The 18875-nt window shown below is 40.3% G+C and overlaps 2 protein-coding genes across 12 annotated transcripts in view; both read left to right on the top strand.

Annotated features, from left to right (window-relative positions):
• Nucleotides 1-3626, top strand: part of nudt13 (nudix (nucleoside diphosphate linked moiety X)-type motif 13) — a 15235-nt gene extending 11609 nt beyond the window's left edge. For all 8 annotated transcript variants that reach the window (XM_008438102.2, XM_008438101.2, XM_017310864.1 and 5 more), the window contains 3 exons: nucleotides 2605-2716; nucleotides 2994-3148; nucleotides 3371-3626. In XM_008438102.2, coding sequence (XP_008436324.1) covers nucleotides 2605-2716; nucleotides 2994-3148; nucleotides 3371-3562 — 459 coding nt within the window. In that variant the 3' untranslated portion in view covers nucleotides 3563-3626. The remainder of the gene's footprint in view (nucleotides 1-2604; nucleotides 2717-2993; nucleotides 3149-3370) is intronic.
• Nucleotides 1-17937, top strand: part of LOC103482140 (zinc finger protein OZF) — a 23342-nt gene extending 5405 nt beyond the window's left edge. The window contains exons 2-6 of one of the 4 annotated variants that reach the window (XM_017310863.1): nucleotides 8127-8372; nucleotides 14225-14378; nucleotides 14462-14523; nucleotides 14600-14696; nucleotides 16656-17937. In XM_017310863.1, coding sequence (XP_017166352.1) covers nucleotides 8199-8372; nucleotides 14225-14378; nucleotides 14462-14523; nucleotides 14600-14696; nucleotides 16656-17680 — 1512 coding nt within the window. In that variant the 5' untranslated portion in view covers nucleotides 8127-8198 and the 3' untranslated portion in view covers nucleotides 17681-17937. Of the gene's footprint in view, nucleotides 1-7874; nucleotides 8373-14224; nucleotides 14379-14461; nucleotides 14524-14599; nucleotides 14697-16655 lie in introns of those variants that run through there. The other 3 variants (XM_008438111.2, XM_008438109.2, XM_008438110.2) reach the window with 3 other exon arrangements.
• The last annotated feature ends 938 nt before the right edge of the window (nucleotides 17938-18875 follow it).

Genomic DNA, 18875 nt, shown 5'->3' with positions numbered 1-18875 from the left:
TCTAACATTTATCTTTCATTTTTTTTATTTGTTGTTGGCTTTCAGGGCCCTGTGATGGACTGGTGACCTGTCCAGGGTGAACCCTGCCTCTCATCTGATGGCTGCTGGAGATGGGCACCACCAGCCCCCCTCACCACCMWGGATCGGTGTGTTCAGATCATGGATGGAAAGATTTTAAGGTRGTTTGTCTCCTTAAGTCCACACTTAWAACAGMTTCATAGTTAATGCCAACATCAACTGATTCTATGACATTGCTGACTATTTTTTTCTACTTCTAACATAAACAGGCAAAGAAGACGCCCAGAAATGTTTTTCCACCCCAGGCATCTGGTCCCAATCATCATCAGTTCTGATGATGTCACATATACAGCGAGTACAAAACGTCTTAAAATTGTATTATTTTTTTATTTGCCATTTTTCTGTCTTCTTTAAAATACAATGCTTTCTATGTTTAATTGCTCTATTGTTAATTTTTGTAGGTTTCTGTAAGGTGCAGTGAACAGGAATGTTCTGTCATTGATCCTCACTTTATGTTTTATTGTCACACTTAAATTTTCATGTTCATGTGTTCACTTTTGATGTGTAAACTGATAATTTATGTAAAGTTCATAAAGTTGTGAGTAAAACTGGACCATTTTAAAATGTCGGTAATAAAACAAAATATTTGAATTACCTTGGGCATCTTTCCATGTAATTGTAGCCTAAAACAATGCAAGTACTGCATGTAATGTACAAAGTATGAATAAAGACTTACAAGTAATTAAAATTGTACTTTATTAGCAATAGCACTAAATCAAAAATAAAAATTAAGTGTAATTTAAATACATTACTAATATATTAGTAGTATATTAAAAGTATATATTTAATATAATTCTATGATAGAATTGGTACACTCAATATGGAATATTTTTGGAATATTTCTCTTGACTACTACATAAAAAATATATATACTTAGAGTATTCTAAGTACGTTCCAAAAAAGTACGTTGAGTATACTAAAAGTTGTAATTTAATACTATTTAAATAGTACTAAAGTATACTAAACACAAAAAAAGTTGTTCCAAAATAGTACAGTTTAAGTACATCAATCAAAGTATGCTAAAGTATGTTAAAATTTAGTATACTAAAGCATACTTTTTTTTTACTTGGGTTCAAATGGTGGTATAATTTTGCTAGAAAAACAAATCAAAATCCAGTCATTTTGCTATCCTTCAGAAATTGCTGTAAAAGTTTTTTTGTTTTGTTTTTTTTTTTTTTTTACACAAGGTATCCTTCAGGATCTTACCCCAAGAAACTACCTTGGGGTAGTTCTGAGTGTTTCTTGATGGTTAATGCAGCACATTATTTTGTGTCTTGGTTAGTGTCAAGCTTGATTCATGCAAAATGTTTTTATCAATACTGAGATGTGAAAGTAGCTGTAGATTTAACCCCACTTGAACTGGCAGATATTTATTTTACCATCACATCCAAATTCAAAACCACTGTGTTTTATTTGCAACGAGTGCATTGTGTGTTTGATTTTAAAAAGAACACATGGTCTATTATTTACACTTGGCATAATTGGAACATTGTTTGGAGAAAAAAAAAAAAAAACGACTCGAAATGACTTGAAATTTCAAGCTCCCGAGACTTGAGACTTGACTCAACTTTTGCCTGACTTGAGACGTGACTTGACTTTGAGGACAAAGACTTCAGACTTAATTGAGACTTGCAAAACAGTGACTTGGTCCCACCTCTGGCATTTAACATATTTGTGTATAAATGTGTGAGTGTTTGAGTGCAATTCAAAAATGTGGCTTTAGTGTAAAGTGCTTTGAACGGTCAAATTGTTATCGAAGTTCAATCCTTTGATTCTTGAGATTCACACAGCTGAAGTTTATTTTCTAACTAGGTAACTTCTAATGGCGGTTGGGTGCACTGGACTCTCACTGAGGTTTTCAGAGCAAATTGAAGTAAATACAAATGCTTGTCTTTCTAAAAACACCATGTAACACTTTCTTCCCATTTTGTGGCAGACAGCCACTTGTACTGAGCAAGATTCTTGTTCTGCTGGAAATTTCTTCCTCTTAAATGTGAATTTTCCTCTCTACTATTGCTACATGCATGCTCTGAATGAAAGATTGCTGTAAAGTAAATGACACAATGCAAGTGATGGCCTATTGGCAATAAAATAAGATGATTTATTTGTCTTCCATGGGATAAATTTGTCTTAGAAGAGGAGACAAAGCTGCTCCTGCGACAGCAATGTTCAGTCATTGCCATCGCTACATGCTGGTCCAGAAGGAGTGAATCCCGTCAATGCAGTCTGACGGGTTTCCTTAGAAACTTTTTAGCTGCTTTGTGTAATAATAAGCTTAGTAAGCTTAATGATTATTTCCTAACTAGGATCAATTGAAATGTGTGATTTATTTTGTAAAGTGTCTCAAGGTAACATTTGCTGTGAATAGCTGCGATATAAACTGAACTGAACTGATTTGAAAGCCATTGCATGACTGAAATGAGTCTGAATTGATCCAGATCAAAGTTAAAACAGAAGCAGAGTTAAGCCAACACATATCAGTGGATATTTGACTGTCAGTCTGATCAGTGAACGGTTTTCCTTCAGATGTCTCCAGTGGTGATTGTCCTGGTGTCTGATGGGAAACGTTGTTTGTTGGGCCGTCAGTCGTCCTTCCCTCGTGGGTTGTATAGTGCTCTTGCTGGCTTCTGTGACATAGGTGAGTCTCACCAGTTGTTGATGCACCCAGTAATGTCCTAAAGCAGGGGTTCTCAAATCCAGACGTCAAGGGCTGGTGTCCTGCAATTAATAAATCTACCCCAGGTTCAATACACTTTAATCACATAGCTGCGCAGTCAGGTTCTCCAAAGTCCTACTAGTGACCTGATTGTTTGACTCAGGTGTTGTGAAACAGAGACATATCTAAAACCTGCAGGACAGAATCCCTGTCCTAAAGTAAACCTAGTATGTAATGTGTGAGTGTGTGTTGCTTCTAGGAGAGACTCTGGAAGAAGCTCTGCGCAGGGAGGTAGCAGAAGAGGTGGGTTTGGAGGTACAGAACATCATCTACAGTTCATCGCAGCACTGGCCATTCCCTCACAGCTCTTTCATGCTGGCCTGCCATGCCACTGTTAGCCCCTCCCACTCTCAGGTGACTAGGCCTTTTAAAAGTTAACACTTGCAAACAGAGTTTCTGTTAAACTTCAGGTAAACTCAAATCAGTCGGGATAAAATAGTTAGAATCGTTTTGTATTGGAGCTCTGCTTTAAATGAGCAGATGGAAAGTTAAAAAAAAAAAAAAAAGTACTGACCGCTGGGAACCAGCTGCAGGTTAAATGTAAGTCACATATCATGTGACCTGTTTTTGTTCCAGCTGAATGTGGACCACTTGGAGCTGGAGGATGCTCGCTGGTTTACTGAGGAAGAAATCACATGCGCTCTGCAGGTAAAAGCTCCACCATGGAGAGATCATCGACCTGCTGCCTGGCTGCCTCCCAAACATGCTGTTGCTCACCGCCTTATAATGGAGTGGAAGGAGCAACAACACAGCAACGACACAGAATGATGTCTCAATGTGTTGAGGAACAATACAAGAACTCATGAAATAAAGTCCTACTGTATTATCCCTACCTACGTCATCTAGAGTCATTCTGAGAGTAAATCATCCTGGTTTACTCATGAACTGGGTCAGAGCTGTCCAAAAACTAGCTGGCATGTTGATAAAGTTCTCCTACTATTATATTACTTATCCATCATCTTACACTCTTGTACCTAGTGGGGATGCACCAGCACGCTGTAGGGGTGCTGGTGCATATCTACAGCGGTCAATGGGCAAAAGGTGGGGTCACCCAAGACACCACTCCATCACTAGACAACACAGGACAAACAATCATGTACATACACACCTAAGGAGAGTTTAGAGAGACCAATCAACCTCACAGTCATGTTTTTGGACTGTGGTAGGAAGCCAGAGTGCCTAGAGAGAACCCACGCATACACAGGGAAAACGTGCCAACTCCACGCAGAAAGACCCAGGCTGGGATTTGAACTCAGTTCTTTCTTGCTGCCAGGCAACAGTGCTACCAACTGCACCATTGCAGCTGTATGTTACTTATATTACTTATTTTATTGTTGAACTTATAAACAGAATATGACAGATTCAACAGGACCTAGCTGTTGAATTTGTAGCACGGAAATGTTCACACAGTAAAGACGGATCCTTTTAGTCTCATTTCAATCTTAACAACCAAAAAAGTTAGAAGAGTCAAAAACTTATTTTTCCTCAGCCAACCGCCATAATTGGAACAACATCCAGGCTATCTTAGAAACAGATGAGATGAACTGACTATGGAGAAATTTTTTTGTGTGTCCCAGCTGCTGTATTCCTCTGGATTAAGTTTTTTTCTCTGATGGCAAACATCAGAGAACATGGTTGTGTGTCTGCAGTTCTCAGAAACAGACACACACTGCTCAAACTTCTGTGGAGCAGAAGTTTGAGCAGTGGAGGTTTCTTACTTGGAGCCTGAAGGGATTCAGGCTGTTCTCCTAAAGCAGTGATCCCCAAACTTTTTCCTGTGAGGGCCACATAACTTTTCCTTTCTCTGGTGGGGGGCCGGAGTCAGTTTGTAAGAGAAAATGTGTTACACGTTTATCACCTGCGCTGCCGGAAATTGTTGGGGGGGGGGTGCGCGTTTCTCGATTGATTTTTACCCAGAAAGCACGGGCAAAAAAACGTTAGTGAAACGGACTAGTATATATTCCATTGAGGGAAAGTAAAGTTACTAACATATGAATTCCTCATATGTTAACAGAAAGGTTCGTTTTGAAGTATAAGCTGCTACTTACAGGCATTGCTTCGAATAATTAGACCTGGAATGCGGCGTTCATAACAAACACGTGTGTTCATCTGCTCTACCGCTAGCAAACAACCGTACTGATTAAATAACATAAAAGTCGAGCAGTTCCCTAAAAGTCCAACAGATGCAGAACAAAACACCCACAGTTTACAGGACACACTTCCTGCTAAAGAAGGAAGGTGGTTGGTGGTAAAGGTAAGGTAAAGAAGGTGGTATTGTTCAGGGGGCCAGACCAAATGTGGAGGCGGGCCGGATCTGGCCCGCGGGCCGTAGCATGGGGACCACTGTCCTAAAGAGACAAACCTCACAATAAATGTCATCTTGTGACACTTTCCAGAAAAAGCCATTTTAATTCAATCACACATTTAATGTTTGAAAAAAATCAGGTTCTCTGGTTCTTCAAGGAATTGTACTATTTTACATTCAACATATCAAAAGTTATAGACTAATGGCATATCTGAGACTTCCTGTTAAATAGATAAAATCAGGACAGGACAGAGAAAACTAGGGAATCTCTCATTTCTGTTACATGACAATCTATAAGACTGGAACTGAAAGTTTTTGAAACGGATCAGGATCATCCCGAGTGATGATACAAAGTTAAACAATGTCTAACGCAGGGGTCTCAAACTCAATTTACCCGGGGGCCGCTGCAGGCAGAGTCTGAGTGAGGATTCCACAAACAACATTTTAAAAATATCCTCAAATGTCATCACCATTTAATTATTTCTCCAATACATGAACTGCAAGCTTTGGCTTTGACAAAGACATAATGAGGGTGTGACAAAATTTAGGGTGCGTTCACACTGCAGCCAGAAATGACCCAATTCCGATTTTTTGTAAGTTTGTAAGTTGCTATTTTACTTAAGTTCGTCCTGGCTGCTTTTAGACAAGCTGTCTAAAAGCAGGCAAATAGTCAGACCTCTACTCAAAAAGCCAAGTTTGGACCTCTCTGTTCTTTTGAATGTCATACCTGTATCTCATCTGCTCTTTCTTTTTTAAATCTTATAAAAAGTAATTTTTAATCAACTACAGTGTTTTAAAAATTTTATTTCATCCTTGAAGTGTTAGTCTGCTATAAGATCCCATCACAGCACTGGGGCTGCACAGTCTGGAGGCTGGAGTTGCCCTTTACCTCCCAGGGACTTGATACAGTGGATCACCAAAATAGTTTAAATTGATTTATTTTATTACAGGCACAGTGCATATTGGTAAGATTTCTGTAAACATGCAGAGTTAGCCAGAAGGCTATTTTTCACCTTCAGTCCTTAGATGGATGTAAAAGTCACCCAGTCCTGCTGTCATGCCTAAGTTACAATGTTAGCTTTCTAGGCTTGGCACTTAAATGGTTTGCCTCATATTTAGTGGGAAGATCCTGCTCTGTAATGATTGGTGACCTGCTTTCTTCCACTGATCCTATTTCTTGCGGTGACCTGTCCATCAATGGACCTCAGTGGTTGTCCTGCTGGAAGGTAAAACTCTGTCCTAGAAAGGAAGAAAGATCTGTATTTGTTTCAAAAAAAGAAATAAAGTATTTTGTTGTGTGGAATTTTTTTAACCTACTGGTATACACTCTGTGCACAATTATTATTATTATTATTATTATTATTATTATTATTATTATAAATAGCAGTTATAAGTTTTCCTTTCATGGAGTCTGTCAGTTGTTGATCTTGTTGACGATCTTTTTATGCAGCAGCAACCGCAGCCTCTATATTTATCTCTGATCAGACACTGATCAGAGATAAATCTCCCATTTAAGAAAAACCCACAGGTCTCTCTCTCTCTCTCATTCATTCATTCATTCATTCATTCATTCATTCATTCATTCAGACCTTTACTGGCTAGCCACATAGAGGAGAACTTGATGCTTGTGATGGAGCATTGTCCTGTATAAAACTCATGGTCTTCTTGAAGGATGCTGACTTTTTCCTGTACCGCTGCTTTAAGAAAGTGTCTTCTAAAAACTAGTAGTGGGCTTTGGAGTAAGATTTTGAGTCCATCTTCAACCTGAAAAGGTCCAACTAGCTCATATTTAATAATAGCAGTCCATACCAGTACCTGCCTTCACCTTGCTGGTGTCTGATGTGAAGTGGAGCTCTGTGCCCATCACTGATCCAGCCACAGGCCCATTAATCTGGTCCGTCAAGAGTCACTCTCATCTGATCAGTCCATGAAACTWTTGAAAGATCTGTCTTCAGATCTGTCTTGGCCCAGTCTTGATGTTTCAACTTGGGTGTCTTGTTCAGTGGTGGTAGGGTTTCATCCTTCCTTACCTTGGCCATGTCTCTGAGCTCTGAATATCTTGTACTTTTGGAAAAAGCAAAGAACTGGTCATAGTCAATTCCATGACTCTGCTGTGCAAAGTCGCAAAAGCATATGCAATTGACTCACATGAACAGGAGACTATTTTTAATTGTGTATAAGTAACAAATGGCAGTAAAACACCAAAATGTTGATCAATTGCCAAAAGCTGCTGAGAAAGGAAGAAGGCTACTGTAAACCTATTAAAAATATAAGAAAACATTCACTAAGGGCTTGTTCAAATTGGAGAAATAGGAGTGGAACATTTTGATAAAATGTGGAAAATATTCAAGAGAAAAACTGGAAATGTAAAAGACAATGGAAATTTCAATAACAAATGTTTAATATATTAGTGAAGACTCAAGCACTTACAAAGTATTTAAAAGACAAAAGTTAGCTGGAATAAGTTTAGTTAGTGTTGAGACGCTTTACCAATGTTGAGAAAGAGTCACCCTGTTAGACAAAGGGCCATAATAAAGAGTTACATGTTTGATTCTGTTAGACACGAAGGTTCATTTCTCACGAAAAAGAAACGTTTTCCCAGGCCACAGAGACATGGTGTGATTTCAGGGAGTGTCTTCAGTCCATATAATCAGCTGCCCTCTTTCTCCTCAGATGCTACAGACTTTTTTAGAAACTCTTCTCGGATGTGATGGTTAAAGCGTCTCCTTTCAGCGMTGAAAGTGAATAAAATAAGTAAAGTCTGAATGATTTTGTTGGCTCCATGTGTCAATACAAATTATGATTCATCGATCGAGATTTCCATTCCCAACATTAGTTAGTTAGGCGAGTCAAATTTGCGAATTGCACCTCAGTCCAGTTGATGGCGGTAATACACAAAAAATGTAAACTGCCAATGAAACGTCATAGAAGAAGAAAAACATGCACACAAAAACGAAAGCTGTTCTATCCGGAGAAGAGTTTTGTTGTTTTGTTGTAGAACTGCTGTTAATTCACTGGTTTCCTCAGGTTTAACTGGTTTGCAGCCAGTTAAACCTGCTGTGCAGACAGAGCCGCTGACGCTACAGAAAGGCGGCCGCCATGAGCTCCACCGTGTCTCTGCACACTCAGCTTGCCGCCGTCATGGAAGCTCTGGTCAACGCTGCGGTCACTGAAATGGAAAGGCTGGAGGAGGAGAGGGCGCTTTCCAAGGCCCGAGGGACCACAGAGGAGCGGCATGAGACGGGAAGAGTGCAGGAGACCCGAGAGAAGTTGGTAAGGAGCTACGAGCTAATTACCGCGTGTTTTTTTAATGTTGAATGCTTCTGAGTAGACCGTAAAACTTTAGACTCCATTTTGTTTTAAGTGAGAACATACACAGAACTGTAAAACACAATATGTTTAATATTTGAAGAACAAACAGTGGTGTTAGGATCCTGGAAGACTCGGGGCTTTGCCCCGAAATATATAATATATTGAATTGAAATCAAGTTTTTCTCTTAATTCACAACAAATGTCTTCTGATCACAAATTGATCCTCATGAAAAAGTACAGAATGCTCGTTGGAGCCTATTAAGAAGTAGATTATTTGCTAAATTATTAATGTTATTGATCCCAGTTATGTTAAGTAACTGGGATCTTTGTTCTTTATTCACCGTATTTTCCGGACTATAAGGCGCACCTAAAAGCCTGAAATTTTCTCAAAAATCTCATGTGTGCACTGAATTCCAAAATCTGTCCCTGACAGAGACGTAAAGTGTACAGTACTACTCTGGCAGCGTTAAACCAATCAGAGGACATTACGTAATACGTAAAGTACGTACGCCTGAAGCAATAAACCAATCAGAGAATTGTTATCCGAGTTCTGCAGCATATGCATCCTGTAAAAACCAGATAGGTTTTTCCACGCATCACCGTCCCTGTTCATCTGCGACTCCATGCCGCCCATCTCACTGGTTACTGTGGAAAAGGAAGTGAAGCAAACTAATTCGGAGTTTGCCGTCATTCCGGGAGGTTTAACAAAAGAGTTCCAACCGCTGGACATTGGTGTAAACAAGGCGTTCAAACAGAAGCGGCGAGGGAGCGATGGACGACAGACTGAACACACGTTAACTAAGACGGGGAGGCGGCGCCGGGCGAGTTACGCCACCATGTGTGAACGGACTGTGGATGTCCGGTCTGGGCTGATGTATCTGCCTTAACTGTTGTCCGAGTTTTCGCGAAAGCCGCATCATTATTGAACAGCCAGGTGGCAACGAGACTGACTCCAACAATGAGAGGGAACCTGGCATGTTAGATGGTGAAATTGCCCAGCTGTTCAATTCAGATACAGAAGAGCAGGATAAAAAATAACTTGAGAGTATTGTTACATAGTTGAATAAAGTTCAACTAAACTTACTCTTTTGTTTCCGTTCCTTTATTTGTTTTTTTGCTGACCGTTATAATCCGGTGCGCCTTATAGTCCGGAAAATACGTTATTGATTTTTGCTCAGGCCCTCCTCCTTCCTTGTCAGCCAGCCTCCTGCAAGCAAAAGCTGTGGTTGATTTGATTGTTTGGTGAAGGAGTGAGGAGTGAAACAGTTTTTCTACCACAAAATTAACATTGATATTTAAATTTTTGTATGAAGTCAACTCAGAGAATAATTGTTATTTTTATAAGTAAAGAAAACACTTTTTGAAACCAGAAAACTGTGAGTGCTTTTTATTTTAAGTGAGTTGAAAACCTCCTCCTGAGAAACTGTTCTGGCAGTTTTGTTTTTTGGACCTTATTACGATGCAATTAATTATTAAAAATAGTTTAACAAGTTTCTATCTAATGAAACTGGCAGCATTCCCTCCTCCTGGTTGAGCATGTAGGGAAATAATTTGTGTTATGATGTTGACTTTGCAGCTATCCCTCATACTGAGCAACGGTGAAAGGAAAAACTCCAGCAGAACCTGCTCACTTCACGTGGCTCTCTGCCATGACTGACTGGGGGTTTGAGAAGAGCAGAGACACAGAAAAGAAACAATTGAAGTGATGTAGGATTATTTATGTTCATTAATAGCTGGAGAAGGCGATGACGCTGACATCTTCCAATTGACGGCAGCATTATGTCAGCCGATGGCTTCCTCTACAGAGGAACCACAGCCAAACACAATGAAACGCCTGTAAAACAGAACCCAGAGAGTTCAATTGGCTGGCTTTACTTCTTCCGTTCGTATGGTTTTAAATGGAGTCCCACAGGGCTCAGTTCTTGGCCCACTTTTATTTTCTATTTATATAAACAGCTTGTGTGAAAATCTGCCAAATGCTTCTTATCATTTTTATGCAGATGATTTGGTGATTTACTGCTATTCTTCATCACTTGTACAGGCAATTCAGTACTTGCAGTCTGCTTTTACTATAGTTCAAGCTCGTTTGCAAACTCTGAAGTTGGTTTTGAATGTGGATCAGACAAAGGCAATGGGATCTACCAGATCTACCAGAGATCCCTCCACTGCTGTAGGGACACAAATTGAGTTTGTCAGTAATTATAAATATCTTGGCTTTATTTTAGATAAAGAGCTTTCTTTTAAAAATCACATAGCAAATTTGCTACGAACACTGAAAATGAAGATTGGGTTTTATTACAGAAATGGATCTTGTTTCTCTCTTAAAGCTAGAAGTAAATTGGTAGCTGCAACATTCCTGCCACTCCTGGATTATGGAGATGTTTTATATATGAAAGCTTCGACCAAATGCCTTCAATCACTAAATACTGTGTATCGTTGTGCTTTAAGGTTTGTAACCGGTAGCAGAGTCTCACACATCGTTGTGAACTGTATGCAAAAGCTGAATGGGCTCCTGATGTTTCTATTATCAGGTGAAACAATCACCTGATGATCCTGATTTATAAATCTCTACTCGGTTTGGCTCCAGCATATTTAGACTCTCTTTTACATAAATCTATTAATTCCCATTCTTTACGCTCCAACAACATTTTTCTTTTGCATGCTCCACGTTGCCGAACTGAAAAAGGGAAGCCAGCTTTCAGTGTGATGCTCCTTCAGCCTGGAATCAGCTCCAGTCTGAACTCAACATGTCAGAACTGATTTCACTGGACTCATTTCGAATGATTCTTAAAAACAGGCAACGAGATTCTTTTAAACAGTGTCACTGTTTTTAAATAGTTTTATACTTGTGTATATGTATTGATTTTGTTTTGTAACCAGGTTGCTGTGTGTTGCAGACTTCTGCCCAGGTCCCCCTTGAAAATGAGATCTGGATCTCAATGGGGTTCATCTGGTTAAATAAAGGAATAAGAATAAGAAACACTAGGCAGGGGTGTTTTCAGGATATTATCAAAGGGTTGTCTGTTAGTAAGTCCCGCCTACTCCTCACAACTCTTTGGACTCACTACTGCTCAGTTCTCTCTCTAACAGGTCCGGAAAATCCCCAGAACTCGGGTCTTACCCTAGAGATGGTTTATGGAGAATTATCTGTTTAAACTGGGATTGGAAAGGACTCGTCCAGCTCTGACTACCTTCGATCCAGAAGTTATGACCCTTTACAGTTGAGGAACAATCAGCTGCATAACCCCTACAACCACTCCTGTTAACGGTAGCTCCTCTCCTAAAATAACGGCACTAATGGCTAGATTAAGTTTAGTGACTTAGATTTAAGTCCCAGGGTCATTATTTTAACACTCACCAGAGGAAAACACAAAGCCACCCTGTCTGTAGGATCATGTATATTAACTTTACCATATTTAGGAGAACCAACAGTAATTAAGACTGACACAATTAAACTCACTGTTCACAATTCTCATTAGAATTTTAGAATACAATTTTATTAAGCAAGCTTTAGCAGGGGCATATGACAAGCAGGTTAATTTCCCAAAGGTTATAAGAGAGGCAAAAATATAATAAAATCAACTAGGATCAATCACATCCTATCCTTRTTCTTATCCCTAACCTGTATCACTAAGTTCACTGAGCGAGGCTTTGGGGGAAGCTGGTCAACTCATACCCGATGGTTCTTGGTCTCGGCAGCTGTAATCTTTAGATGTCCTTGGTCAGAGTCTTTGTTCAGCCGGAGCAAAGTCCTCTTTACTGAAGAGAAGCGGAGCAAAACCGTGCGTTGTCCTTATAACGTGCAGAATCTTTGTCTTCAAATGACCTCCGTCTCTTTTCCAAGTCGGCTGCAACTGAGTTGAGAGCGTTGGGTAGAACCAGGGTCGGTGGCGGGTGGAACTCGTCCCTTCTAGGCGGCGTGAAGTCCTGGAGCTTCCCTCGGTCCCGGGGTGTGGTCCTCTGCTGGTCTTTAGCCTGCTTCCTCTGGTGGCTCCTCTTCTGCGCCGCGGACGAAGAACCCCGTTTCTCTCCTGAGCTCCACATTTTAAACCCTCTCAACGTAGGCCGGTCTTCGGGGCAGGGCTGCGTCACTTTAGAACCTTCCCACCACGTCTCACTGTCTGTGGAAAGCCCCTACCTTCCCCAACTCGGAAATTGTATTCATACCTCATTTCTTTCCGTTGACCATCTGTTTCTGATTCTGCCTCGCCCATTGCTTAGAAATGACTCATTTTCCACTGTTTCTCCTCCTAAGTCATTTTTGTCTTAMAAAACATTTACTTTGTCGACATTCTACTTCAGTCAATGATTTTTATACAACAATCAAGTTGTTCAAACCTCAATTTCCATATGACATAACAGTCAGCTGATTAAAAGTACAGAACATATATTTGATTATACATTACAGACATTCTTTCATTGGCATGTATTATTATTTTAAACCTGTTACAAACCATAATCATCATTAAATCATTATACAAGGTTTACTGTTATTTCTCAGGCCTTTATTCCGTTTTCTGCATGTACCTGGACAGATCTCACATGCTTATACCAGGTTTCATGACAGGGTACACACAAAACTATCACTGTACCTGACCCACACGAGCACCACCACATCCCAAATGCGCATCATGTGCATGACATGCAATACCTAACCCACAAAAATATGCCACAAGAAAGCGAAGCGCATGGCCCACAAAAACAGCAGATTGATCCACACAAGGCCCAACATGCACAATGCGACACTTGCACATGCCTGCTTGGTTCACAGTTTGTTTTTTTTAAATTACACTACATAATACAGAAAAGCAAATCCTACCTGCATGATCCACGTGATGCGAAGGAGGTCGCAGGTTCCGACCTGGATGTCTTAGATAAGAGCAGGAGTAGGTGAAGAGACAAACGTTTGGGAAACGTTGTTGGCTTAATTTCTACTCTTTTTGACAAACGTCTCAACTAGATGTTATTTTTTAACTTTCCCGCTGTCTTAGTTCTGGAGGAGTGTGGCAGATGTCACAGTTGGTCAGTGGAGAAGTGATGGGGTGTCCCATTCTTCAGTTCCAGAAACCACAAAGCAAAAAAACTTGTAAAAGCGCAACCAGGATCCTCTCGACCCCCCTTAGTACTGCAGGAGGGTTTAAAGTTGGCTTATTCATTTTTGCCTAGCTTAACTGTCATATTTAGCTTACGCCAAACCACCAAGTAAAAGTAAATTCACAAATAACTGGTTGATCAATCTTCTTTGATTTCCTTAATTTTGGGTGATCGTGATCAGCTGTTACTTGCATATGAAACTGATCTTATCTACCTCCACAAGAGTCTTAAAATCAGTTATTGTTCCCTTTTGCTCTGCTGTTAGAGAAGGCTGACTGAAACACCTGCCCACTGGGTTTGCACATTTGTTGTCACAGTTCATAGGTCATCAGGAGCAGCCACGTTGTTTGTTTGGAAGTATTATACAATTAGAGAAAGAGAGGAAAATAACAAAATCCTAAGAAAATATTTTCAATATTTGTTTTAAATTGTGTTCAGATCCCCGTGTGACAATGGATTTCTCTTCCAAGGGCTAGTTTATTTCTTGTGTTCCTGGACAAGCAGGGGGAAACTCCTATCTCTGTTCCTACAGAAACAGGAGTTTTCTTCCTTATTCAACTCCTTATTCTGCTTCCTGCAGAAGCAGAATAAGGAATTTTTGTGTTTCAGTTCTTAAAGGCTGGAAGAAAACATGTTCATTAAGTGATGAATATTCATCATACTGTTGCACTATTTATTCAGTATTTTGCATGCTTCAGCTGGATCGTATAACCTGATAGGTGCGGTTTGCTTCCATCATGGAGACTTTGGGAAACGAGGCTCTGGGGAGGATCCTAAACATCATGGATGAAGCCAGGCTTGTGGCTCAGGAAGAGCATGTCTGTAAGAAGCCACAGACCAGCGTCCTCAACGTCCTCAGCCACACATCCGTGGGTATGAACACAGGCAATGCCCCCAACAATGTCACACACCAATCAAAGGAGATGGAGAGTTATAATGTCAATATTTGTTCCCAGCAGAGCTTGAGCACTCATACGGAGTCAGAAACCAAAACTGTAAGGCAGAAAGAGAAGCTCAGGTAAGTCTGTTCTACCTGTTCATGTCTTTGTTGTCCTCATTGACCTTACTGACATCTGGATGTTGGGTCACTGCAGCTGAAAGCAGGTGGTGATGCTGTGGAGACGAAGTTTGTTCCAGTGGTCAGCGTTATAGATGGACATGGGAGCATTGACCTGGATGTCATTACAGAGAGTGAGAACCTGATTCATATATGTTTGAAAATGAAATTTGAACATGTCAGCATTTTTCTCTAAAAATATCATTCTAATAGGTACAACACTGTCACGTGATGTCAGTAACAACCCCACACAAAGAAATAACAGATCAGTCTACAACTTGGATTTAGTTCTAATTGGTGGCCTATTAAAAGATTTCTCTTATTTGACACACTTAAATATTTTAATTAATCTGATTAAATGTCAGAGGATTTTTGCACCGCAGGGCCCAAACCTATTCCCATTCGACCCAGCCTTCTTCCGGCCTGGCCCTATGACGTAAAAATGATGTCAAAATGTTAAATTTAGAACAGTTCACTGCCACGGAGATATTAGTTTCAGACAAACAAGAGCAACAAAGTTTGTGTTTGAGTCGCATCCTATTTTCAACAGAGTTATGGTAACAACAAAACACTGCTGCTTTAGAGTCTGCTGGGATGATGGTATTGGAATGGCAAGAAACATCAGTGCAGTAAGCAAGAGGAGCCCATCCCATCAGGTCAACAGGGTTCTGTTTAAGCTGATGTCGAGGAGAAATGTCAGCCTCTAACTGACGAGCTTCTGGACATCAAACCCTGCATCAGCTGATGGCCCGGTCAGCCTGAGAAGCTTGCAAACCTCCCAGCCACGCCCTTTAATGTTATACGACTTTCACTTGGAATGAGGCTGAATTGTTTTAGAAATCTGGAAAAATAGATTTCTGGGATTTTCTTATTTTGTTTACTTTCTTGATCAAAGCAACTGATAAAAACCTCTGATAATTTTGTTGAGAACAGCAACCAGCATTTAACAGCATGAAGGTGACAATTTCCAGAAAGACTTTGATTTTTTAATTTCCAGTACATTCCAGTGTATTTTACAGCACACAGTAAAATATCCAGCAAAACAGAAAGTAGATAAGTTGCAAAAAATAAATAAAAAATCATTGAATCATGTTTAAGTATCTTTCAATGAAACTGGTTGAGTGAACTTTTTGAATGTAATGAATTTGCAAGGAATGTTTTATGTTGCCGGACAGGCTGTAAAGGGTTCAGTTCTTTTTATTACAGGACCAAGTGGTTTGTGGATCTTTATTTTTTTTTTTCTTTTTAGCATTTTTCCCTAAATTGATAAAATCCCAATTTTTAAAACTGAACATTTACTCAGCTTATGTGCCTGACATAATGGCATGTTTGAACTTGAAAAATCAAGTGTGTCTAAAAACAAACAAAAAGGAAAAAAAACTTCTGTTGGTACACAAAATGAATTTGTAATGTTTTGTGTTCATTTCTTTGTGTGAATTATTTAAACTGTTACTGACATCTGGAGTGATTGTGCTCTTTTAAAGTACCAATGAATCCACATATTACATCATACTGTATAAAAAACACAACCTAATATCTCATACTGGTTAACTAATCACACTAAATCTTTCCCATTAGATCAGATGGGATTACCAAAATGATAAAATTTTTGCTAAATGCAAGCATTTCAATAATATTTTGTATGATGATTTTCTTTGACACTATGCAAAACACACGGAGGAGCAAATGCAGTGAGTCAATGACTTGAATGTGTTTTTGTAGTCATCATACAGACTTGGTGTGATTAGCAATTTCTTAGACAGAATTTGAGTTTATTATTAAAGTCAGTGTATATAATTGACCCTGAATATGTATTATCAGATTGAAATGAATTTTATTTTTCACAGAAGCTTTTGTCTGGGAATGTTTGAGTCTAGAAACCGTATAGTTAGATTTCTTCTTGGACAATGAAGGAGACATTTTTTTTTTTTTTACAGTGTGTGCAAAATATGTGATGTGCTCAGTACTTATTTTACACACACTATCTTTTAGTGACAGTAGTTCAGGTCCAGATTTACTCTAAAATGAGTCATTCTCCAGAACTGTTGGTCAGTTCAGATGATGCCTCTATTGATTTTTGTGTTTTCTCTCAGGAGCTTGGGTTGAAGCTGCTCCATCTCCACCATCAGACCCGGATCCGCTACCTTTAGAGTTTTCTGTTCTCTCTGCGACTTCCCAGCAGAATGTCTCCCACAAGTTGTTCTCATGCTCTGTCTGCAGGAAGTTCTTCTCATCTCAAAGCAACCTGAAATCTCACCAACTCATCCACACAGGGGAGAAGCCGTTTGCCTGCAGCATCTGCAGCCGAGCCTTCCGCCAGCGCCAAAGCATGCAGAGCCACATGCGAACACACACTGGCGAGCGCCCGTTCCAGTGTCCTGTGTGTGGAAAACGTTTTTCAAAGCAGGCACAGCTCAAGACACACACTGTCATACACTCAGGAGAAAAGCCGTACGGCTGTGATGTGTGTGGCCGTCGCTTTAACCTGCCACAGAATCTGCACCGCCACAGTGTCACCCACAGTAGGGAGAAAGTCTTTATCTGCAATGACTGTGGTAAAGGCTTCACCCGCGCTGTTACACTCAAAACACACCAGCTCATCCACAGCGGCCAGAAGCCCTTCAAATGTGAGCAGTGCCCCAAATCGTTCAGGCATGCCGTCAACCTCAAGAACCACCAGAGGATCCACAGCGACCTGAGGCCTTACAGGTGTGACCTCTGCGGTAAGACGTTTCGTCAGGCGGTGAATCTTAAGATCCATGGCCGCATCCACACTGGCGAGCGGCCCTTCAGTTGCCAGCAGTGCGGAAAAACATTCAGCCAGCAGAGCAGCCTGATCTCCCACAGCCGCACTCACTCCACAGACAGGCCCTTCCAGTGCCCGACTTGTGATAAAAAATTCAACAATGCCAACAGCCTCAAGCTTCACCTGCGCGTTCACACTGGAGAGAAGCCGTATGCCTGCGAAATATGCAGCAAGACCTTCAGCCAGGGAAGCCACCTGAGGACGCATAAGAGGCATGTACATGCTGGCGGCAAGCAGTTCATCTGTGACAGATGTGGGAAGAGGTACGCCGACCAGCGCTACTTGAAGTTGCATAAGTGTTGCTATGCATGAACTGCCAGGAGTCGGCTGTCTCAGAAGACGACAGTACACTACTTCACCTTCCACAGTTGAGCCAAGGAAACTGCTGCAACATCCTTCTGTACAGAGGTTCTGGTTGGTCTGAGCCCTCAGTTTTATTTTAAGACTTTCTGTGAACAAGTTTTATAATTTTCTATAATATATTTTTCAATATGAATGATGAATAAAATCTAAGTTAGCTCATCTGTCTAGATGATGCTGTTTAATAATAAAGTAAAACATTCACTCTATTCACTGTCACTTCATGTTAGTCCAGTAGGAATCAAGAATCTTTCACAAAGGTGACCTGGGGAAGAAAAGCAGCAGGACACGTCGTGGACGAGACAAATTACATCAGTAACCAAAATAGACATTACCAAATGAAAGTAAATGATTGATGCAATCAGCTGGGTGTTAAAAATGTTTTAGCCAAATCGCAGACCTGGCTCCAGAGGAAATTAGCAGTAGCCTATGTCTTTTGTGGGAGCCGAGTAAACAGGTTTTTTAACAAACATTCCTGATCCCGCTAGTTGGTTGAAGCAGGATTTTCTCCTGTGGTGTGTAACTTGTCATGAACTGTTCCAAAGCCTCCAACTCGACACGCTATCAGGAGGTTTAGTGTCCAGGTCAAAGACATTGATGGGACTTTTTTTTTTATTTAGCCATCACTATATAATCCAGCGCACATGTACGATGCCGTAGTTTTGCAAACGCATTCTCACTCGGTACTGAGAATAAACTGCGCTCACGTACCAAATGACGTAGAAATGTGCGTGCCTGTCCTAAGTGGTCACTTGACCCCTAAAAGATTTTTGAAGAATATAAATTACGACTTAATCAGATACCTTTTTTCCCATTTCATATCGTTTCTGAACTGTTTGTGCTTGGAGCAGGGGTGCAATATGTTCTCAGCATTTCTTGAGTCAGATAGACTCAAGAAATAACAGCAGGTGTGCAGGAGGGGTCCAATTATGGGGCCCAAGATTCCTGGCGGCACCCCTGGGTCAGGGATGTAGTTGTAGTCTGTCAAAATGACAGATGCACTTTTTTTTTGTTTAACAGTCAAAATTACAGCAGCTTTAGAATCTATTGACTATTAAGTCAATCTTAGTCAATCTACCGCTTTAAAATATATAAATGAAATTACATACTAATTACTTGAGTTGCAACAAAAACATTATAGTGTTAT

The sequence above is a fragment of the Poecilia reticulata genome, linkage group LG19 (genome assembly GCF_000633615.1).
Source record: "Poecilia reticulata strain Guanapo linkage group LG19, Guppy_female_1.0+MT, whole genome shotgun sequence".
Classification (NCBI taxonomy): domain Eukaryota; kingdom Metazoa; phylum Chordata; class Actinopteri; order Cyprinodontiformes; family Poeciliidae; genus Poecilia; species Poecilia reticulata.
This window is presented reverse-complemented; position numbering and strand designations above follow the sequence as displayed.